Here is an 18,343-nt window from a genome sequence, read left to right on the forward strand (position 1 = left end):
AGTCATGACCTATTCTTGTCATTCTGTCAACTTCTTGTTGGTATTCCCCATGGACAGTGGCCTTTCACCCTGCTTCTGGGGGTCTCGAATGCCTTGACCTCTCTCCTTGCTAGGGAGACTAAGGGTTAGGAGAACAATTGTGTGCCCTAACCATTCACCACTTTTGCATTGGAGTCCCCTGAGGCCATGAAGACATGACCCCCCGTTGCCTTCTTCTGGGGTTCCTCCACGGGGAGCCCCTCTCTCCCTCCTCACCCCACCCCCGGAAGCGTAGAGGCCCAGGAGCTGCCTGCTGGCAACAGCCACGGCAGGATTAGTTCAGGGAAGGACTTGCTCACCTGCTCCTCCCCTCTGACTCAAGTCGTAACAAGTAACCTGGTTCCCCTGGCCCGGCAGGCAGCCTCGGAGGAAAGGCAGCCTACAAGGAAAGGCAGGCAGGCCAGCAGGCGGGACCAGAGGGAGGGGCGGCCATCGGCAGCGGCAAGTAGAGAGCTGGAGCCAGGTCAGAGGAGAGCACAAGGGAGACTGGCCTGTGGCCTGGGACACCCTGAGGCGACATGCGACACCCCTCGGCCCCCTGACCTGGGAACGGGGGTGTTTCCCGGAATCCTGGACTAAACCCCAGAAGCAGGTGAGAGCAGGGCAGGGTGGAACAGGTCTTTGGGGCTGGGGGGAGCCCCTGTAGTAGCCCCCGTCACCACCTCCTCCTCCGCCTTGTGTCTGGGGCGTGGGATGATAGGGGGGTGCTGGTGGGCCCAGATGAGGAGCCCCTTGCTGTAGGCTTGCTACAGTTTTGCTGTAGTCCCCAGGCCTCAGTCTCCACAGGAAGACGCGAGAGGCCCAGGACCTGGTTTTGGGGGCACACGGGTGATCGAGGAGGGTCCTCAGTGGCTCAGCCTGAGGGACGCTGCACTGGTGTTTCCCTTCCTTCCTCTATGCCTCTTCTTTCCTGTCTGCCTTTTCCTGGGGACATTGTTCAGTCAGGTGGACTGCTTCTTAGGACCCAGCCCTGGGGCTTCCCGCTTAGAGCTGAGGGTCTGGAGGGCAGGGAGAGATTCCTGCGTTGGGAAGGGGTTGGGCATGTTCCCTGAACTGCCTTTATCTGAAAGCAATGCCTTAAATATCTAAGGCTCAAGGGACTCCTGTGGTGCTGGTGGAGGCGGGAGCTGAGCTGATCCCTTGGGCTCCCGGGGCAGGGTCCCCACGGCCAGGAGGGCTGCCTTGGCAGGGCACATGAGGGCGACTCCTACATGGCTGTTTGGGGTTCCTGCTCAGCCCGGCATTGTCCAAGAGGTCCAGATTCTGAGCGGGGAGCTGGAAAGGGCCTTCCCTGGACACTGTCTAGTCTTTGCGTCCACGAGGGAAGGAGGCTGGCCGAGCCAGGTAACTTTCTCAGGACAACACAGGCAGTAGCCGAACTACAACTTGAAGCTCTCAACTTTGGGTCCTGTGCTCTTTGCTTCGCTTGGAGCCGTGAGTTAGCCCAGAGTGTGCCCAGCATCAGACCCTGGCAGCGTGTGCCCTTGACCCTGGCGGTGAACACTGGAGGAGAGGGGGTGTGCCAAGGGGGCTCTCCTCTCATACCCACCCCTCTGTCCGCGTAACCCTACACACCGCACCAGTCAAGGAGGAAAGCAGGGGCTGAGTTATCGTAACTTGCCAAGGCAACTCCTTCGTGGTTAATAATTAATTAGCAAGTGTGACTAATTCATGGCTTCTCTCCCACATTACCTCCTCCCTTGTGCAAAGCAGAACGCTCACCGTGCTAGCTGAGACACCCTTGCTTCCTAGTTCTGGCTGGGCCCGGCCCCTGGCTTCTGGGGAAGGTCAGAGGCTGCCCGCGGTGGGTGGGAGGTGGGTGAGCCGCCTGCCCCTCTGTCCTGCTCTCATCTCCAGGGGGCATGAAGGTTTGGGAGGGATGGGCCATGCAGAGGTAACTCTCACACTAATTACCCTGTTCTGGGTTTCTAGAACACGGGCTAGTCTCTCTCTTTGGCATGTTTACAAAGGCCCTACGTAAACATTTCTTTTTTCTCTTTTTCTTTCTTTCTTTCTTTCTTTCTTTCTTCTTTCTTTCTTTCTTTCTTTCATCCTATCATCCATTCTCTGGACTTTCTGGGAAAAATGCAATTTCACAGTGCAGGTACATGTCGTTATCAAGGCTACCTTTTTATTGCTATTGCCCACGGTACTTCGCTGGCCTGTGCCATTTATGGAGGTCTATAAAAGCGCTCCATCGGTCCTGCTCTTCCAGTCTCGAGAGGCAGAGGTCCTACTGGGGACCTGCTGTACGAAGTCCCTTCTCCCTCTCCTGGCCTTGCGTTGTGCTCGGCTTTCCCAGGGCTGACTTGTCTCTGCTGTTGGCTGGTGGTAGAGGGGTGGAGCCCACCTCCTCCACCCCGTGGCCCTGTGCCGTGGGGAGGCAGGATAAGCTCCAGACAGAAACTCAGGAGGACTTTTGGACTGTTGCTCAATGGGCTGACTCAGTGAGGAGGTGGCTGGGCTCTCCTTCCAGACCGCCTGCCTGGGCTCCTCCCGCCCCTCCCTACCCCTGCTCCAGCCAACAGCTACCAGGCCGCGGCCAGCTGAGACCCTGACCCAGGGATGTGGGCTCGGTGAGGAGCAGGTGTTGTTTTGGAGACTGGTACCCCAGTCTAGCTGGGCCGACACACGCTGAGACTGTAGCTGTGCCACCCAAGTGCTCCAGGGAGATAGAGGAGTGGGTGGACTTCTTGTCCTCGGGCGGCTTCCACTCTAGTCACACAGCTCCTCCCCCTCCCCCGTGACCCTGACACACACACACACACACACACACACACACACACAGGCCGGGTCTCCTCTGGCTGTGGGGGATAGGGGATCTCAGCTGACTCCTCCTTGAGGGGTCTCCTAGACATAGTGGCTTGGGAATTATTTCAGAACTTTGGGACAGCTCTCTGGCACCTGCCTTTGGATGCATACCCTGGTCCAGAGGGCAGGGCAGCCTGGGCTTTGAGGACCCGAGAGCACAGGCTTGGGTGGGTACCCAGTGCCCAGCCAGTTTTGAAGTGTTGTCACCCACTGGGGCAGCGGGATGGGTCTCATGCCTCCTGGGTTCTCGGGCTGAGGACAGTCAGCCCCATGGTGATTGACGGCTGTGCCCCAAGAAGACATCTTCCCCTTCCTGCTTTCCTTTCCTCCTTGCTTTGTTCTCCCACCCGCTTTTTCTTATCTTTTTCCTTTTCATTCTCTTTCTTTTTTCCTTGTCCTTGTCCCCAGTCTCAGTGGTCCCTGTGGCCACCGCTGCTGTTGACTCTCTTGGGCTGAGAGGCCCCTCTCAGAAGGAGGAGGCAGGAGGCTAGGGTGGGCCCAGAGAGCCCCCGAGAGCGGCTTTGCTGGTGAGGCCCACAGAGCCTTCTCGGTAGCACCCCCAGAGCTAAGAACCCCCCAGGCCAGACTGTTCCAGAAATATGGCCCTCACTTCCACTCCCCGTGCCCTCAGATATCTGATCCTTAGGCTCTGTTTGGAACTAAGGGGTTTCACATCTATCTTTTTGTTGTTGTTCTCTTAAAAGCTGGGGAAACTGCAGGCCACTGACACATCCTGGCTCAGCTTGGGAACGGTGTCACCCCTCCCTACTCTGTGCCCCCTCCTCCCAGAAATCCACCATGGAGAGTAAGGATGAGGTCAGCGACACTGACAGCGGCATCATCCTGCAGTCTGGTGAGTGGTTTGGGGAATCCCGCCACGTGGGCCCCCTAGCCCTGCCTCTCTGAGGCCCCAGGCCCTAGGCCCCAGGCCCCAGGGCCGGCCAGGCTGAGAAGCTGGAAGACTGGAGTAGGGGGAGGGCAGGAGGGGTGGGAGAGGCCTCTGCTGGGGGCTAAATACGAGAGGGACTGCAGTTTTCCTGGATGGTCTGGCCTGGAGGTGTGATCCTATCTGGAACAGGTCTCTGCAACTCTGGCCCTAGTGATTACTAAGAAGTAGAAAAATCTTATCTGGCTGATGGAAAGGTCCTGTCTCTTTGGTTGGCCTGAGTCTGTGGGCCTGGTCTGGTCCTGACAGAAGAGAAGAAAGAAGCATGTGTGTGAATGAGAGAGAGAAAAAGAGAGAGGGAGAGGGAGAAAGGAAGAGGAGGAGGCAGCAGTGAATTGTGTGGGTGGAGGGTGGGAAGGGTGAGAACGGAGCCCTGACCAGGTAGCCCTCCCACCACCTGCAGATGGCCTGTTGAGGCGGCCCTTCCTTTTGAGCTGTCATGTTGCCACCTCGGACAGCCAGGAGATGTGGCGTTTGTGGTTATGACACAGGCCGCAGCACCTGAGATCTGCGATCAGCGGTCAGGCATGAGGCTGTGTGTGTGTGTGTATGTGTGTGTGTGTACACGTGTGGGCCTGGGATAATTAACGAGTGTCTGAGAGGGGCTTACCCACCTTGGCTTCCCTGAGCCAGTGCCCTGTGCCCCCCCCCCCAGGCCCTGACAGCCCGGTGTCCCCGGTGAAGGAGCTGACCCACGCGGTGCGCAAGCAGCAGAGGGCCCTGGAAGAGCGGCTGGAGGCACACCTGGAGGAGCTGAAGAGACTCTGCCTCAGGGAGGCGGTGAGAGCCTCGGCCGGCCCCTGGTTCCTCCCAATAACTTGGGGTTAACCGGAGGAGCCCTAGAGCCACATCTGGGGATGTTTGGGCTGAGGGAAGGGAACCCCGTTTGTGAGAGAGTTCTGGAAATCAGATGGGGGTGTGGTGCCTGGAGTCCGTGACCTGGGCCCTGAGCGGCCCTGAGCGAAGGAAGTAGCCAAGGTGGGGCCCCCAGACACGGGAGGGAAAGACAGAGGGGCTACAGAGGGAGTTGGCAGAGTGCCTGTGGGAATGTAGCCAGGGCCAGAGTAGATCTCTGGCGGGGGTGAGCAGAAGGTAGAAGGGAAAGAGGAGGGACTGCGGAGGGTGCCCTGAAGAGGCCAGTGAGACAGGCCTGGGGGACAGGATGGGGTGGGGAGTGGGCAGGGGCCTCTGGGGAAGGATGGGCACAGGCAAAGGGGGTCCCGGCTGTGCTTGGTTGGCCAAGGGCTGGGCAGTTGGAGCGGGGCCTGGCTGACGTTGCTTCCACTGCAGGAGCTGACGGGTATCTTGCCGGCCGAGTATCCCCTCAAACCAGGGGAAAAGGCCCCCAAGGTCCGCCGCAGGATTGGAGCAGCTTATAAACTGGACGAGCGGGCCTTGCACAGAGAGGTGAGGAACCTCAGGGGGCTGTCTCTCAACCTACCCCCCCAAATGTTGATCCCTGAGCCAAGGCCTCACCATCTGGAGGGGCAGCTTCTGAGGCACAGGGCCCTCTCCTGGTTTTTGGCAATCTCCACCACCCCCTGCCCCCTGCCATCACACCCAGTCAGGGTGCTCGGCTCCGTGTCGATGAGGGGCACCCACTCACATGTAGCCCAGTGGCCATGGGGAAGGTGTGCAAGAGCTGGGGACTCACGAGAGGACCCTGGGTTTGTCTGGGCCAGTAGGCAGAAGATCAGTTAAGAGCTCAACCACCAGCCCAGGGAGGCAATGGCCCATTTAAACAGGTTATTCTGGCCCCTAGGGCTGTCCTCTTTCTCAGCGGGGGAAGGCAGGTGGTGAGGGGGCGGCTCGGGCCCCGGGATCCCTTCCCCATGGTGCGAAAGGTGGCAAGTGTCCCCTGGGCTCGCCTGCCCGGCCCTTGGGGTCAGGAGGGAGAGTGGCCCACGTTGGTGACCGCTCTGCCCGGCTCAGTGGGCAGGTTGGCGGGTGGGTCCCTATACCGGCTTTTCGGGCCCACGGATTTGCTCTCGGGCATCTCCCACCGCTCCACCTTCCGCCCCAGGGCCCCAGGGCCGCCCGTGCTGCCGTCTGCTTCCCGGGCTGGGGGTCCGTCGGGGCCCTTCCCTGGGTCCCCACGGCCACTGAGCCCCCTGCCTCTCCCACTCCTCAGGACCCCCTGAGCGGCCTGGAGCGGGAGCTAGCCCTGCAGCTGCAGATCGCCGAAGCGGCCCGCCGCCTGTGCCGGGAGGGGAACCTCAGCAGGCAGGCCCGCCGGCAGCGGAAGCATGCCATGCTGCAGGAGGAGAAGAAGCTGAGGGAGCTGGAGCGCTGCCTGGGCGAGCAGCGGCGCACCAGCGGGCCCCCTCCCGCCGCTGCCCTGCCCCTGGGCCGAGGTGAGCCGGTCTCCCTGAGAGTCCCGTCCCGGGCCACACGGGCCTCGTGTGAGCTTAGGTGGCATGGCCCCGGGGCCACTGCATTCGCCTTCGTGCCCAGCAGTGTGTTTAATAGTCCAGATTGGCTTTAGCTGGGAAACCTGCTTCCTTGGTCCACCTCTACCCCATCCTGACCCTCTGCAACCCCAACAAGCTGTGGCCCAGGGCTTCTCCATCCCGTGAGGCCCTCTCCCCCAATCTCCTTAGGAAGCGTCCCATTCCTTCCACGTCCGCCTCAAAACCCACTGCCCTCAAGAAGGACTTCTAGGCAGAAAGGTGCTCCCCAGGCTGACCTCGAGCTTCTTCCCAGGGTCTATGCAGCTGCAGTAGCCAGGTCCACCCTCCTGCCCTCCAGGCCCCAGGGGCTGGCTTATATGGTCAGGAAGCGTGAGGCTGACGTGAGCCTGAGGCTCTGAGCTGACGTACTGTCCCCCGGCCTGAGCGAGGCTGCTCAGGGACCCAGGGCTACTCGTGGGATGTTTAGGTTGAAATCCAGCACCACCGGTGCCACACCCCACCGTCCCTTAAGCATCTAGAACCACCCTGGTCAAGGCGAATCCCTCCACTTCTGCTCTTTGCTCTTACTGTGCCTCTAGTCTAGTCCCTGAGCCCCGTGGCCCAGAGACCTGGGGCTGTGGGGCACCTAGAAAGTCGTCCCTGCCCAGGACCTGCCATTATTGGACACCGGTGCACCCAGCCCGGGTTACCTTCCAACAAGTGGTTCTGAGCCCTCAGTTGTGTTGGCTTTGCCCTCTCCTGATGCAAACCCAGCTTGTCAAGTCCACTCGAAGCCCTACCTTCTACTTCTCACGGCATCATGCCCGTCGCTTGCCTCAACCCCTGGCCTCTCATGGGGCCCAGTTGTAGGGGAGGGACCTGGGGTGAAGAAGGGAGGGGTGGCCTGGGGCCATCCTTGGAACTGGAGACCAAGGCCGTCGTCTGGGCTTGGGGAATTGTTTACTTCTCCCACACCCTCCGGCTCCTACCCCTGCACCTTGGGTTGGCTTTTCACAGAGGCTGCTCTCCTCTTCTGGTTGGGGACACTCATATTTAGAACCCCCCGTGCCCCGTGGCCCATGCTGTGGGCAAGGGGATGCTCCTAGTACAGGTCTCCAGAGTCCCCGCTGCCGCACGTTGTCTCTGATGTAGGTGAGAAAGGGTGTGACCAGACACCTCCCAGGTCACCTCCAGCAGAAGCAGAGAATGAGGGAGGAGGTACCTCCGTGTGACAGTTGACCCAGTAAACCCAGGAGACCGTGCACCTGACCCAGGCTCAGATGGCCAGACTTCTCTGGGTCGACTGTCTCTGGCCTGGCTGCAAGATAATACTCGTGGTCTCCCAGGCTCAGATGGAAAAGAAGTTCTCCATCCTCCCTCCACTCCGACAGGATCCCCAGGACTTGAGCCCCCCCTTGAAAGGCAGCCACTGACTTGGCTTGTGGAAGTCCCTGAGGGGCTTACCTGCGCTGTGCTGGTAGGGAGCCGGCGGCTGAGTGAGAAGTGCCCCTGTCCCAGTTTGCCTCAGCCCCTCCTGTGTCTTCTCCAGCCCCGTACTGCTAGCAGCCTGCAGATGTTGGGGTGGCAGAGGGTGTGGGGGGATATCACACTGCTGCTGCCATTGTGACCAGTGATGCTTCTCGTTGGGGGTATGAGCGGGTCAGGACGTGCCTGGGGCTTTGGTTAACCTTCATGGGAGACAGGCGGTTCTGAAACCTCGGTGCACTCAGCTGTAGAGAAGAAACCTGGGGTAGCGGCCGCCTTTCACCCTCCAGATCAGAGAAAAAGACGCTGCACCCTCCACCTTCAAACCCTGTCTTGCCGGTGGGCCTGAGGTCCTGGGTTCTAATGTCCTGCCTTGGGAGCGCAGGAGGAAGCAGCTCTAGACAAGTAATTCCTTCTCTGGCTCCTCTGCCCAGCTGTGCTTTCCCCAGAAGGAGGAAGTAGAAAGGGATTAATAATTAGTTAGTAGCTGAGAGGTGTTTTGAATTAAAAAGGAAAAAAAAGCAAACAGAAAAAAAAAAAAGAAAAGGAAAGGAAAAGCCACCCTGCCCCCTTGGTCTCCACACAAGGCTTATTCAATTTAGGATAATTACTAATTATGCCAAGTGGGGGTAATTAGCTAGTACCTTGCAGGTGGCAGGGAGCAGTCAGGTGTTAAACTAATTCACCACAGTGAATTTGATGAGAAATCCCCCTACGCCCCCATGACACACACCTCTAATTTTAGTAGGTGCTCGGAATGCGTTTGTGGACTGACAATACCTTCCTTTAGCAATGCTATCTATTGGAATTTCTGCGGTGATGGAAATGTTCCATATCTGTGCTGTCTATAGTAGCCGCTAGAGCATATGAAATGTGCCTGGTTTGACCGAGGAACTGAATTTTTAATTTTATTTCATTTTAATTAACATAACCCCCATGCAGCTAGTGGCGACCCGTTGAACAGTGCGGCCTATGAGAATGTGCAGAGTTGGTGGGTGTGACCTTTGTAGTTACCTCCTCACCTGGGGGGTCCAGCTGCCAGTGCTAGCCTGAGGGCAGGGTGAGGTTGATCGGGACTGGGTTGGGGCAGTGTGGCTGAGAGAGTGAGCGGCCCTCGGGAACGGCTGTGTTTGGCTGGCAGATAGATGTACTCCCTCCATGTCTTAACTCTACAAAAGCAGCGGGTCTCCAGATCACCCTCTTTGCATTGCATTTGTTTGGCCAATGAGTCTCTGACATGCTTGTTTTTATGAAGATTAGGGATGATGGGAGATGATGTCTTTCTTCCCAGATCATATAGTCAAACCAAAACACATGACACTAACCCCAGCTGCATCACGGGACCATGATAGTAACAGTCCCACAAATTCTTCAACTTGACAGATCTGTAAAAAAGAACACTCTTTATTCTCCGAGGTTTTGTAAAAGATCAGAGGCAAAGAACCAGAATTCAGTAAAAGGGTGTAGCCTCACTTGAACCCCAAAGCAAAGGCTAGTACGAGCCAAGCACAGCATGGCCTAGCTGGCTACTTGGGAGTCGCCCAGCTCCTTGGGCAGTATGCCCTACATGGTTTAAGAACTACTCTGGGTAGAGTTTTTTAATTCATTTAAGTTGTGGAGCAAAGGTTGACAAACTTCTATAGAGGCTCAGTAAATATTTTAGGCCTCATGGGCTATAAGGTCTCTGTCGCAACTACTCAACTCTGCCATTGTGGTGCAAAAGCAGCCAGACCTTATGTAAATAAATCTGTAGCTGTGTTTTGATAAAACTTTATTTATAAAAACAGTGAGTTAACTGTATTCGGCCCAAGGGCCCATAGTTTACCAGTCGTGGTACAAAGGATTTTAAGACGGCTGGAATTGTTTAACTTAGAACTTTCTAGATAATGACTTGTGCATTAGATGCTAGCTAACAGGAGAACCCATAAATGGTAGGTAGCAGTGACAAGCCAGACTCTGGTCAGACTGTCTGGGTATGAATTGTGACTCAATCACCTTTTGGTGGATTGGCCTAAGCCATGTTACTCAGTTCCTGCAAGCTTTGGTTTTCTTAGCTGTTACATGATGATAATAGTGTTTACCTTACACGGTGGTTATGATGACATAAATTAATATACATAAAGTACTTAGAAAACTACTGACTGGTACAACAGAAGTATTGGCTATTGTTCATTTCCCCTCATCATTGTTACCAAACATAGTTGAAAATACTTTGTGAATTCCATCCAGGTCAGTAGAGTATTCTCAGGGTCTAAATGTTTCAGTTTGTTCAAGGGCAATGGCAAATGTAAGTTCCCTCTGATTTCCTGGGTCACAGCTGCTGTTGTGCCATGCAGAAATGTCACACTCCCATTTCATGCAAGTGACTTGCCATATCACCAAGTGAAGAATCAGATCGCTGTGAATTGATCCCACAACTCCACAACTCAAACTGCCACTTTGCGCTGCCCTTGGTACTGGTAATGCAGGGCTTCTCAGATTTGGGGTCTTTGAGTTGAGTTGTATTCATGATCTCAGAAGACTATAGAAACGTTAGGCAAATTATTCCCATCCCAAAGGCCTTCCAGAACGACACTTCACCTTTCCCTTCCACTGCTGAGAAACCCTGTCAGAAAAAGCCCTGGCTTTTTTTTTTTTTCTTACAGACAGGGAAACTGAGGCCTAGAGCATTGAAATGGCTTATTCAAGGTTGTGTAGCTAATAGAAGAGCTAGGATTGAAATCAGGCTTCCCATTTCCTCCTAGCTTCTGATTTTTTTTTCCCACTTCCGAGTAATAAATTCATAGCTAACATAGTATTTAGTACACAGCTGGTATTTCCTGATACGGGGTGCTATCAGGAAGGGGGTGGGGTCAATACTGCCGGATAAGCCAGATCTAGGAGTTGATTTCCTCACCCCTTTCTCTCCTCTTTGACTTTTCCAGAGCTCAGCGCCTCAGATGACAGCTCTCTATCAGATGGGCTGCTCCTGGAGGAAGGTGAGAGGGGTAGTTTAGGGCCTATTGTCAGGATTGGGCTCATAACAGAAGACAGTGGGGCTTTGGCAGACTTCACTGCTAAGGACTTCAAATGGGGAGTGGAGATTTACTGAACTAGTGAAGGCAGGAGTGCCGGGCTGGGCTCCAGGTCTCTGCTCCTACTTGATGCTAATTTCTATGTGCCCTTGCACACGTTCATTTGAGGGTGGGGATGTGCTGACCCTTTGCCATTCTAGAAGTTCAATCATTTTGACAGGGAAGGAAAAGGTGAATTCTAGCAGAGCCTATGGGCTCTGGGGTCCCTGCCTTTGCCCTGGGACCCTAAGAGCCATCTGGCCACAATCCTTGCCCTCTTTGAATAGAGGATGGCACTGGGGAAGGAAACACTGTCCATCGATTAAGAACCCTGTTTATAAACCTTAAGGATGCTGGGGGTCAAGGTGGACCAAGAGGGTAGCGCAGTCCTATGTAGGGAAGTGTCCAGGTCAATAAGGAAATAGTGTACCTGGGCACAGCATGAACAAGAAAATTAGGTAAGCGGAAAGGTAGCTGCAGATATAATACTAGGAGCAAAGGTTAGAAGGTGGAATGGTGTGAACTAAAGGCAGTCAATCTGGGGAGGTTTCTTGAAGGAGGCAGGTGTAAAATAGAGCTATGGGTGAGGAAGTCCCAAAGGAGAACAAAACATTTTTGAGCATCTGGGCCTGGAGCCACAGCCTGGAACACCAGATAAGCAGCCGTGGGAGGGAGAGCAAGGCATGGGCCACGGAGGTTCTTGTTGGGCCAATTTTCTAGCCACTGCCTTCACCAGGTTTCTTTTCACTCCCCGCAGAGGAATCCCAAGTGCCAAAACCTCCCCCAGAGTCCCCAGCTCCACCTTCCCGGCCTCTCCCACCCCAGAGCCTGGAGGGGCTGAAGCCAGCAGGACCTGAGACTGGGGGCCTGGAGCGGGCCCCCATCCAGAACAGTCCCTGGAAGGAGACCAGCCTGGACCACCCCTACGAGAAGCCCAGAAAATCTTCTGAACCCAACAGCGAGTCCAGGTCAGGACGGGGAGGAAGGGGAGGGCTGGAAGTAGGTGGGAGCTGTGCTTGGCCAGGGGGGTGCAGGCAGGGCAAGGCGTGGGAGACTGCCCCTCTCCTTAACTGTGTGATGGTGAGAGATGTGAGTTTTGGGGCCCCCTTCCACGGTGCCCCCTTCCTCTGCACAGCTTGAGGCCCTGAATGGAGGCATTCTTGCCACTGACCTGTCCCTAATTCTTTTGCAGCACCCCAGCCACCACGCCACAGGACGGGCCCGGTGCCTCCAGCCTATGGCTGCTGGAGCCTGCCTCCTACCATGTGGTTCCCATCCGCAGCGTTCCTGGCCAGCGGCAGGGCCGCACCAGTGCCCCAGCCACCCCTGAGATGCAGGGGAGGAGGGGCCAGGCGCAGTCTCTGAGGTAAGAGACAGGTCACCCCAGAGATGCAGGGGGAGGCGAGACCCACTATTGAGAGCTTACATTTGGAGGGTGGTGGCTTCCAGGATACAGGTGGGACTGGGTGACACATGGCTAGTGCTGTGGCTTCTCCATCCCTTCTTGGGGCACCTCTCAATAGAGGCTTTGCCACAATCAGCAAAACCAGAGGCAAGTCACTTGTGAAGCAAGCTGTTTTCTGCACAACCCAATTCAAGTTCCCCCCCCTCCCCAACCTATATTCTCCTATGGCACGAGAATATGTGCCTTGGTAGATACTTTTGCAACTGTTTAAGATTGTTGTATTACTGGTCGCTGACAGTGGATGATTCACTCTCTCAATTGATGTGCAGTCGATTCTCATTATTTGTGGGAGTCTGACGTCCTATAAAGTCACCGCAGACAGTAAAGTAGCAATACTGAACCATTGCTCCTAGGGAAAGCACAGGGTGAGGCTCTCGAGAGCTTTTGGTCACAACATTTTTGTCAATCGATCAGTCCATAACCTTGTTTTATGTGTGTTTCTGTTGAAAGACACCTTATTTAATATATGCTGTTGACCCATTAACATTGAACTGGCCAATGGCACTGTCACTCATGCCCGAATGAAACTCATCTCCTATGTATATTCTACTGAAGGCACCTTCATACATAGCCTTCCTGCCCTTAGGAATACCAGACAGCACTTCAGCACTATGCTTAGGGCCATTCTAAACAGTGAAGTCACCAAGAAAAAGTACAAGAATATGAAACGTGTGACACTAAATAGACTGGCAAGAATACTCGTTTATGGTACGAAAGCCGAAACAAGAAGTCAGAGCATTGCCTTGTTCGGTCTCGGCTGGGAATGTGCCTATTGGGCATGTCAAAGTCTTCACCATTCTGTGTGTGCGTCCACAAATGACCGCAAAAGTATTGTGGGTGTTGACTTTGAGGCTACAAATGCATTTTGACTATGGGGGGGAGGGGGATTTGCAAATACAGAATCTGCAAATAATGAGAGTCAGTTGTATGTTATTTTCCAAGTACTTTATCAGTATTCTTGGTGATAGTTTCAGTGACAGCATTATGAAAGGCACTGTTAGCTACACCCCACAGAAAGCCCTGGGCACCACTGCTGGGCTCTTCTGTCAGTTTAAATTCACTCATCAGGCAGCACTGGACTGGGTGCAGCCTGGGACAACTGCTCTCAAGTCAGGCCATGAATTTTATATTTTACATACTCCCAGGGCTATTTTACAAACAGTGCCTTTGTGCAAACTGGGAAAAGGGGCTGGGTTTCAGCCCCTGCGGGTCTTGGGCTGCCCCCTTGTGGAGGGTCGACCTGCGTGCAGTCCCCCTATGGTAGTTTGGTGGCGCCGCCAGAACAACATGCCACAGAGTGGGTGGCTTAATGACAGGGATTTATGGTCTCACCGTTCCGGAGGCTGGAAGTTCAAGATCAGGGTGGGGTTGGTTTCTTCTAAGGCTTCTCCTTGCCTTGTGCATGGCCATCTACTTCCTTCACACGGTCTCTACCACATGACAGCTTTACAGGTCCAGCTTAGATACCTGACCACGGATTCTGTGGGTGTCATGTGGCTGAACACAGGGTCCCTAAAGCAGCTGAAAATAGCCCACGTGGCCGTGGCACGCTTTGCACAAAGCACAGAAGTGTCAATGCAGCAGGAGGGATACGTTGAATGGCACACCAGGCCAGGAGGGTGTCTGGATGCTTTCTGGAGGGGGGTGGGGGAGGTTTGTAGAGCGTCTGCCTCACCTGTTTATCTTCACCCCTCCCCCCCAGGCCCAAAGGACTAGATTCGGCCTCCCCGACTCAGTGCGTCTCCCCTTCCCCCCTCAGGATGGATTCCTTCCGGGCGGGTCCCGAGGGCCGAGGCCGCAGCGCCTTCCCCCGCCGTCGCCCCACTCACTACACGGTGACGGTGCCTGACTCCTGCTTCCCCCCGACCAAGCCCCCGCTGCCCCACCCCGCCTACCACTCCTGCTCGGAGGACAGCGGCTCCGACGTCTCCAGCATCTCGCACCCCACGTCGCCGGGCAGCAGCAGCCCCGACATCTCCTTCCTGCGGCCCCTGTCCCCGCCCGAGCCGCCCCGTCCCCGCGGGGCGTGGGTCCCGGCCGGCGCGCACTACCCCAAGCTGCTGCCGCCGCCCGGGCGCTACGTGCTGGTAGCCGAGAGCCACCTGCCACCGCCCTGCGAGTGGGAGCTGGGCCGCGCCGCCCTGGGCCCCGCCTACGAGGAGGACGCGGCCGCGCTGCGCTGGCAGCGGCTGGTGGCCTCCCGCGGCCGCCTGGTGCGGACGCCCTCCCTGAAGGACAGCCCCGCGGGCCGCGCGCTCAGCAAGGCGGCCGTGTCCGAGGAGCTCAAGTCGTGGCACGAGCGCGCGCGCCTCCGGAGCGGCCGCCCGCACTCGCTGGACCGCCAGGGGGCTTTCCGCGTCCGGAGCCTGCCCCCCGGGAGAGAGGGCTTCGCGCGAGCCCCGGCTCCCCGGACACAGGTACGGGCGGCCCCGGGGTCACGGGGCCTTCCAGCTGGGGGCGGGCTGCGATTCTAGCGGGCCCCAGAGTAGAGAGGTTTGATGCCACTAGGCTGGTGGCCGCGCCGTCCCCAGCTGGGAAGGACAAGCCACAGAACCTTTCCTCTTGGCTTTGGAAGGCACTCGTGACACTCCCCCCCCCCCCCCCCCCCGCACCTCCCAATTTTGCCTCTAGCTCAAGAGCGCTCACCCACGTGCACTGGTGGAGGTAATCCTGGAAGAGAGCGGGGACTCTTTTCCTTACGGGCTCCACAGATGATCCGCAAAGCAGATAAGCCTGTATTCAGAAGCAGAAGTCCAATCCGAATTAACCCCCAAGTTTCCTGATGTGAAGGCCCAGGACAAAGGGAGAGTCTGGACACGTGTTTGCAGCAGCCAGGACCTGTGATTGCCTGTGGGTCCACGTCCCCTCCGGCAGCCCTCCTGGCTGCAGGGCTGAGAAGCAGGGTGGCTAATGGTTACATGCACAGGCTTATCAGCCTCTCAAGCCAGGCTACAGGGGAGGTTTCAAATCTCAGCCCTGCTCCCTGGAAGGGATATTAATGATTGGACAACTATCTCAGAGGGCCATGAACTTTAAATGAGTTATTATGTGTAAAATGATCAGAACAGTGTAGAGTAAGTATAAGTAAGCGGTATTCTTATCTGCCAAGGACCAGACTGGTAAGGTAGACATGAGGTAAGGCTGCCCACTCTGGTTTCAGTGACCCAGTTTCTTCATTCTGGAAGTAGGGATAACACACATGCGTCTTGTCTTCTTTCTCCCTGGCATGGAGGGCTCTGCATCCTCCAGAAGTTACCAACAGGCTGCTTCTTTGAGACCCAAGATCCCTACCAGGCCCAGCTGCACATCCCTCCCCCACCCACCAGGTCTCTGGGCTGCAGCTGGCATCCTGGCCTGGCAGCGGCCTGGCTTGGGTCCCAGGCCGCACCCTCCAGCTGACGTGCTTTTGCTTTTCCCTTCCTGCCAGCTTGGACCTGTCCTCAGCCCAGGCCCAGCCTATCCCAACCTGCCAGACAGGGAGGGTGACAAGAAGTGAGCCCCGGAAATGTGGGGAGGAGGAGGGCAGGGCGCCTGGCACACCCCAAAGAAAGTGGAGTGGAAAATGGATAAAGGGTGATCACTGGGGGACATAGAACCTCCTGGAAAGGCAGGGGCTGAGTGCCTGGGCCCCTGTAGCTGCCAGTCAGTGTCCTTAAGGCAAAGGGATGGTGTACCTGTGTTTGCTGTTTGACATTTCTACCTGGTTTGCTTACAGATCTCTCCTTTCTTCCTGACCCCGGCAGGTGACCACAGTGTATGTGCCCCGGAGATCGCCCGAAGGGGCCCCTGTGCAAGTCTTTGTGCCTGAGAATGGCGAGATCATCAGCCAGGTGTAACCAAGGCCGGGTGTCACCGTGTGCCCTGAATGCCTCAACCTGGCTGCCGGAAAAGACTGTTCCACAGCAGGGCTGGAGCCGAGACCTCCCTGCCTCGAGTGCCTTCTTCGGCTCCTTTACCCCATCGCGGGTCGATGACCTGGAGCTGAGCCTTTTTTTTTTTTTTTTTTTTTAATGTCTTTTGTTCAGAAACCCTGGCCTTAGGATTTATATTGTGATTTGTCCTCAAGATCCCAATAATATGATGATGCTTTATTCCCCAGAGCTTGGTCTACTGGACTTGAGGCATTGCCTGTCTGACTGACAGCATTTGTCTCCTTCTGCAAGACAAGTGGCAGGGGACACGTGGAGCAGAGAGGGACACGTCGGGATTCCTCACAGACTATTCTCTGGCTCAGAGCACGTCCCCGGAGAACAGCTCCTGTCTCACTGCAGCTGGAGGCACACTAGTGCGCCTCACCACCCCCATTTCCCAGCTCTCTGGGTACTGTAGGGGTGCCTGACAGGGGGAGAATCTTCTTCCCCCTTTATAATGTGCTCTGTGATGCACACACGAAGTGGTAGGTTAAAGACCACACATCCTGGTGGAGTATTGTCTCCCCGGGCCCTATTTTCCTCACCCCATAACCCCATCTGGAGGGCCCCCAGTCACTCACCATATGCTCTCTGTGCCGTGTGGGCTCCCACATCTACCCAGACCTCTGAGCCTTACGTTTGAGGCTTCACCGGACTGTAGCATTAGGAGGCCCGGGCTGGGGGCTGGCCCGTGGTGGTGTTTGGTGGAGAGCAGCCCACGCTTTGACCACCGTCTCTGGGCATCGTGAGAGCTTGCAACCCCACCCATTTCTCTGTCATCTTTTCATTATCGTCCTAAAAACGAAAACCTTCCAGATATCTTTGGAGAGGCACTACTGTTGTGGCATGTTCTCCTAGGAGGGGGTAGGGGTCCCTGCCCTTTTTACCCCTCACCCAGTTGTGCTTCTGCTTTTGAGACTGGATTTCCTTGAAAGAGGGCAAGTCCTTATTTTTACAAATATGGGAATACTCACTCTTAAGGGCGTTCATTAATCATCCCATCTGCTAAGACTTGAGCAGGCCTGGACACTTCCTGTGCTAAGACCATCCGATAGTCTCTGGGTTCTCGTCCCAGGGCCTTTTTGCTGCCTGGTCACATACTCAGATCTCCTGCCTCAAGGAGAAAGCACAGAGTTGAAGCTTGGTGGTGTTAGGAAGAGCGGAGTTCTGATTCTGCCCATGCAGACCCCTTTCCCCTCTGAGTGGCCTGGACTTGGACAGAAACTACAAATACAGCTTAAACCCCCAATCACTTTGATGCCTGACCCCAAAGAAACACAGTTCTCCCCACTGGACAGAAGGCAGTGTAGCCAACTGCACAAGGGTGCCGAGGGAGGAACTTAGGTGGCCTGTCAGGAATCCGGGGGAGGAGAGGAGAGCCTGAGGGGAAGCACCCACATTTCTGTCACTGACCTCTTACCACATCCTGCAGCTCCCTCCTTTTTGGGTGGACTCTGGCCCCATTATGTTAGAATGTCCTAGTTCGGATGCTGTTCTCTTCCATTTTATCTCTGAGCACCTGTCCCTGATGTAAAGCTATCTCCCCTCCCCGTGTCCTCCTGGGAGCCCAGAGCTCCTAGGGTGAGCCAGGAGACATCCCAGCACCGCCCCCCCCCCCCCCCCCCCCACACACACACACATGAGGGTCCTTTATGTTAACTTATTGGTCCTGTGTAATGCCTGGTGCAGTTGCAAAGTGGCTGCATACTTGGCTGCGGGGCTGGAACTGTGTGGGTTTTAGTGCCAAATATGTCAATAAAGTCTGTTCTTTGTGATTGGCCTGAGCTGATGAAGGGTTCTTTTGTGCCAAGTTTTCTGAGCAGAGGTTTTGCCCAGCCCTCAAGATGCCTGCCCAGGGAGGCAGAGTCGCCTGGTCTCCAGCGGGTCTGGCCTGGTCCCTGGGGAGCAGGGGGATGGCCAGGGTGGTAGAGGTTCTCTGCTCCCTGGCAGGATGGAATGAGGAACAGTCCCTGCCAGAGTTCCTTAGGTCCCCAGGGCCTGAGGAGATGGGCTCTGGGAGCCACTTTCTCAACGGCAGGGACTTCCGCTCCAGGAAGTCTGAAGGCTTCCCCCCAGCCAGGCTAGGCAGTGGATGGCGATGAGTGGGGCTGAGTCTCCTGTTCCTTGAAGCGGTTCTAGGAGCTCTGGCCTGCCCAGAGTGGAGGTTTCCATGAGAAACAGGAGCTTCTCCAAAGCTCTACAACGCAGGAGTTTCCTTGGGGTGGTGGGGGGAGGCGCTTTCC

General features: G+C 56.0%; 1 protein-coding gene across 1 annotated transcript; it reads left to right on the forward strand.

Moving 5' to 3' along the window:
* The first annotated feature begins 485 nt into the window (after positions 1 to 485).
* INAVA (innate immunity activator) lies at positions 486 to 17,840 on the forward strand. The gene is made up of 10 exons (XM_047840649.1): positions 486 to 631; positions 3,555 to 3,703; positions 4,452 to 4,576; positions 5,087 to 5,203; positions 5,928 to 6,150; positions 10,596 to 10,649; positions 11,482 to 11,692; positions 11,917 to 12,090; positions 13,949 to 14,606; positions 15,933 to 17,840. The coding sequence occupies exons 2-10, from the start codon at positions 3,649 to 3,651 to the stop codon at positions 16,023 to 16,025; spliced, it is 1,710 nt and encodes a 569-aa protein (XP_047696605.1). The 5' UTR covers positions 486 to 631; positions 3,555 to 3,648; the 3' UTR covers positions 16,026 to 17,840.
* The last annotated feature ends 503 nt before the right edge of the window (positions 17,841 to 18,343 follow it).

Source organism: Prionailurus viverrinus, chromosome F1, assembly GCF_022837055.1.
Source record: "Prionailurus viverrinus isolate Anna chromosome F1, UM_Priviv_1.0, whole genome shotgun sequence".
NCBI classification, from domain to species: domain Eukaryota; kingdom Metazoa; phylum Chordata; class Mammalia; order Carnivora; family Felidae; genus Prionailurus; species Prionailurus viverrinus.